The 4,270-nt window shown below is 38.2% G+C and overlaps 1 protein-coding gene across 1 annotated transcript; it reads left to right on the forward strand.

The window, feature by feature from the left end:
- Nucleotides 1-3,209: 3,209 nt before the first annotated feature.
- LOC145774526 (zinc finger BED domain-containing protein 5-like) lies at nt 3,210-3,566 on the forward strand. Its single transcript, XM_082585787.1, has one exon. It carries the CDS (start codon nt 3,210-3,212, stop codon nt 3,564-3,566), a length of 357 nt encoding a protein of 118 aa, XP_082441913.1.
- Nucleotides 3,567-4,270: the final 704 nt, after the last annotated feature.

The raw sequence follows: 4,270 nt of genomic DNA on the forward strand, positions 1-4,270 counted from the left end.
TGATCGATGGATAATTTCAACCATAATAATAACAAAAAATTATTCCCTCCCCTCCCCCCCCCCCTGAGATAAGTTAAGTCCGCCGTGAGACTAAGATCAGCTGTTTAGATGCATATCAAATCATTTGATACGGCAACATACAATTTCAACAATTCCTCACAAAATTTTGGGGGGGCCCTAGCCCCCCCATAAATCCGCGCCTGCCCATACTACTAGCACCATCAGCATCCTCATCCCTACGTCCATTCTCGCAATCTTCTATAGATCTCGACTTTTTCGTCATGTATAACAAAATAGAATTAGCTTTCCGTTTGCCAACGCAAATAAGTGCGAAAACAGTTTGAAACAAAACACTAATTTTGTAAACAGTAAATTTGGCCTTTTTCCTACTTACAAAACATTCAAATTTAGTTCATATTTTCAACTAAAATCCCAGACGCCTTCGTCTCTCTGCTCAAATGTCGTATACAGTTTTACAGGTCCGTGTGATTCGTTATTGACGCACGGTACATCGGTATGTCCACCAGACGTTTGACAACGAGAGTACGGAAGCATCTGAACTTTAGGGAGTTAAAGAAAAGTGCCATCAAAAGCCATACCATGGAGTGTTTATTTTGCACTGGTCGAAACTTCTGTGCTGACTCATTTAAAATTTTACGCACAAGCCAATCCCAATTTGACACCAAAATTCACTGTTATGAAAGGAAGCACTGTTCATCAAACGCTACAACCCAAATTGAAACAAACAATTATTTGCTGGAGCATTCGCTTTAACATTTACTTGATGTATCACGTTCCCTGTGGTGCAAATTCTTTTGTAGTTATATATGTAGTCGCCTTTTCCTAATGCAATTTTACCCAGGGGCGCCGGAACAATTTTTGACTGGGGGGGCAAGATTACGAACAAAGGGCACTTTTGTTTACTAAAAGGCCAATTTTTTTCAAGTTTTAAAATAAGATATAGCGATAATGCTAATCTATCAGCTCACTATGTGTTGAGTAATGATAGCATACAAGTGTCCGGTATGCATAAGAAGGGCATCATGCTATGTTATTATAGGCTTGCCAATTGCCATACGTCCCGGTTTAGCCGGGACAGTCCCGATTTTAAGGCCTTGTCCAGTTGTCTCGCCCGGTTAACCAATTTGTCCCGGAGTTTTCAATTTGAGATTTGCAAAAAAAAATTCTTGAGCTAGTCATCTTAAACAATTCTTTCTCAAGTGGGTCTGCGGAAAATATCAACAAAATGTTTCAGAAGCAAATGATCAACATCGACTTCTTTTTCGATGAGCACGTTTTGGTAAAGAAATAGATGTCTAAGAGTGAGAGGAAAGAATCATGGCAAAATGCAACGACATCTCTTGAACAAAAGTAAACTTTTAGCAAAAACATAACCATTCCAAACTTTCAAAACCTTGTCGAGTTTGTGTTTTGTTTGCCTGGGACATCAGCACCAGTTGAACACATTTTTTCAATTATGAACAATATGTGGTCTGATGACAGAGGCCAAATGCTAGAACAGAATGTCAAAGCTCTCCTCACTTGCAAAATTAATGTTGATTTGACATGTAGTGAATTTTATGAAAAGATAAAATCTAACACTGTAGCCTACTTTCGAAAAAGGTACTGAGCACAGAAAAATATTATTAGGCCTGATTCATGTGCTCATAAATATTGTTAAGTTCCCTTGCTTTCGTTGGAGAAATAGGCTTAAATATATTGGTAATTTTCCCATATTAAATAATTATAGTTGCATTAAATTATTTTGTATTAGGCCTACATTAAGATTATTTGCAGTTTGATATGGGTCCCGGATTTGCATTTCTAAAAAATGGCAAGCTTCATTATGTTATAATGATGTAACCTACTGTCAAGCCTTAAAGCAGCCTGCGGCCATGGCCGCTAAGTAGTGCTTGAATGACCGCCGGTGCTTCCTCCTCAATCGGCCAAGTTTGGCCGCCAGTCTCTTCTAGCCAATTATTTAATTTCGCAATAGAATGATCGTGGATTAACTGTCGAAAATATGTAGTGTCAAAGAGTGACGCAAAATTAGATCAGCACGTCATAATCGCCACTGTTGCATTGTGCGGGAATATTTGTTATTGCTGGAATATGTCCATCTGCGATCAGCCGATCAACAGCGCTGTAAGTCTTGTTTGTAATTCCCGATGTATATTTGAATAAAGTCTTATTCGAAAGTGCTAATTTACATCGGCTGGCAATATTGTCATTTTTATGTCGAATCGATGTTGTCGGACATTGAATCGTTGTTAAAAAGGAGAACTAGGTTAGTTGACATCCAAGGGGAAAACATTTTATCATCCTATTTTGCAAAAATTATGCTTCTTTTAGTAATGTCCTTCACATCATTGAAATACTTATTTTATTACCTTGCCGTCATTGTCAACACATGTCGAACGTTGCTTTTCGTTGCTAAAAATAATTCTAGATGAGTGGCGAACTTCTTTAAAATCAGCCACATTGGAGACACTCGTGCGAGTGTCGTTAGATGGTCTCGCAGTACTGGATTACAATCCCGATGAAGCAGTTATTGCGTGGTGCAACGATTCTATTGTAGGACGTCGCCCAGACCCAGACTTCAACAACGCTAAGTGATGATTTTAGCATTGTTGCAAGTTTAATTCTATTTACTTGTGCTATCGTTATTTTGTATTTTGGCCTCCAAGCACGCAGATTTGGCCGCCGAGAAGGAGCTCCCGGTAGGCCACGATGGCTGCCGAAAAAACAACGAGTTTTAAGGCGAAAAGCAGAAATTGTTATATTGTAGAATGTGCAGTAGCGTACATGACTTTAAAAGGGCACCATTGCCCCCCCTGCCCCCCCGCTTCCGGCGCCCCTGATTTTACCTTCAAGAAGTTGAAATTTATTGCATTTTTATAAATATTTTTAGATTTCTGATGAGAGTTTAAGTTAAAACGAGAACGTTCGACTGTTAAAACTATTTGTAAATATGTAAAATATATTGTTATAATGCTCATCCCTGCTGTATTGTTGTGTCTTATTCATATCTAACCCGTAAGCAAAAGGTATAAATGGAGAACACACAAAAAATTCATTTTTTGTGATGGGTTAATTGAGGGGCCTGAGTCCCCTAAGCCCCATGCTGGGTGCGCTACTGTTAGAGTTAGACAACAGAGATCAGTCAATACTCGAGATTGCTAAAAAATAGTTAAAAGGAGCATCGTTCCATGGAGAAAAAACGAAAATATGTTGAAGAGTACATTAACCTTGGCTTTACTTCTTTATTGACCAATGGTGTTGAGAAGCCACAGTGTGTTCTCTGCAACGTTGTTCTGAGTGCAGAATCATTGAAACCATCAAAATTGAAACGCTATTTAGAAACCAAACACCCTCAACATGCTAAAAAGGAGGCAGCATTCTTTAAACGCCATGAAGCTGGTCTCAAGCGGCAACGGCTTGATGCTACTGAAAACTTTTATCAGGCAAATGTGGCTGTAATTCAGGCGTCCTATGAAGTCTCACTGGAAATTGCCAAAGGAAAGAAACCTCACACTATTGGGGAAGCACTTGTGCAGGGGCGTTGACAGGGGGGTCTAGGTGGTACTTTTGGACCCAGGCCCAGAATATTTAAGGGGCCCGGATTTAAAAGATTCCCCGCGACTTCAAACATTATCAAGATCTTGATATAATCAGATCTAAAGGAATTGCCATCAGAGGTTAAAACAGCCACTTCAGCCGTCAGATGGTAAAGTACCGGGCCTCCTTCCGGGTATAGTGATTTCCCTAACCACGATTTTTTTTTTCAAAAATACGAAATATTTTTCTTCACCCACTCTTCAATAAAGAACTGCAATAAAGAACTGTAAAAAAGCACAATTGGGAAACAGAGGTAAACTTATTACTGATATTCACTAACATGTAGGCTGCATTTCTTCATGGGTAAAATTTAAAAGCCTACTGGGTAGGCTACTGGTAACTTTATGAAGTTTTTTGTTTTTTCTCGATATCCTATATAGTTGATTATAAAAATCATTTGGGCAAAAATGTCTAGTTATTTGGACAAATCAATTCTTACTATAAGTTTTCAACATTCTACCAATTTAGTGACTTTATAGTGTTGCATTTTGTATATATAAAAAACATTTTGCTTTGAATGTAAAACAGAGTATCGACAATTTTGAAAACTTTTATATTTGGTATTAAAATTTGGGCAGAATGTTAAGTTTCGATTCAGTATTTGCAGAAAAAATGCAAAATAATGCTTCGACAAGCTGAGATAAGCTTATTA

This window comes from Aplidium turbinatum, chromosome 7 (assembly GCF_918807975.1).
Source record: "Aplidium turbinatum chromosome 7, kaAplTurb1.1, whole genome shotgun sequence".
Lineage (NCBI taxonomy): Eukaryota > Metazoa > Chordata > Ascidiacea > Aplousobranchia > Polyclinidae > Aplidium > Aplidium turbinatum.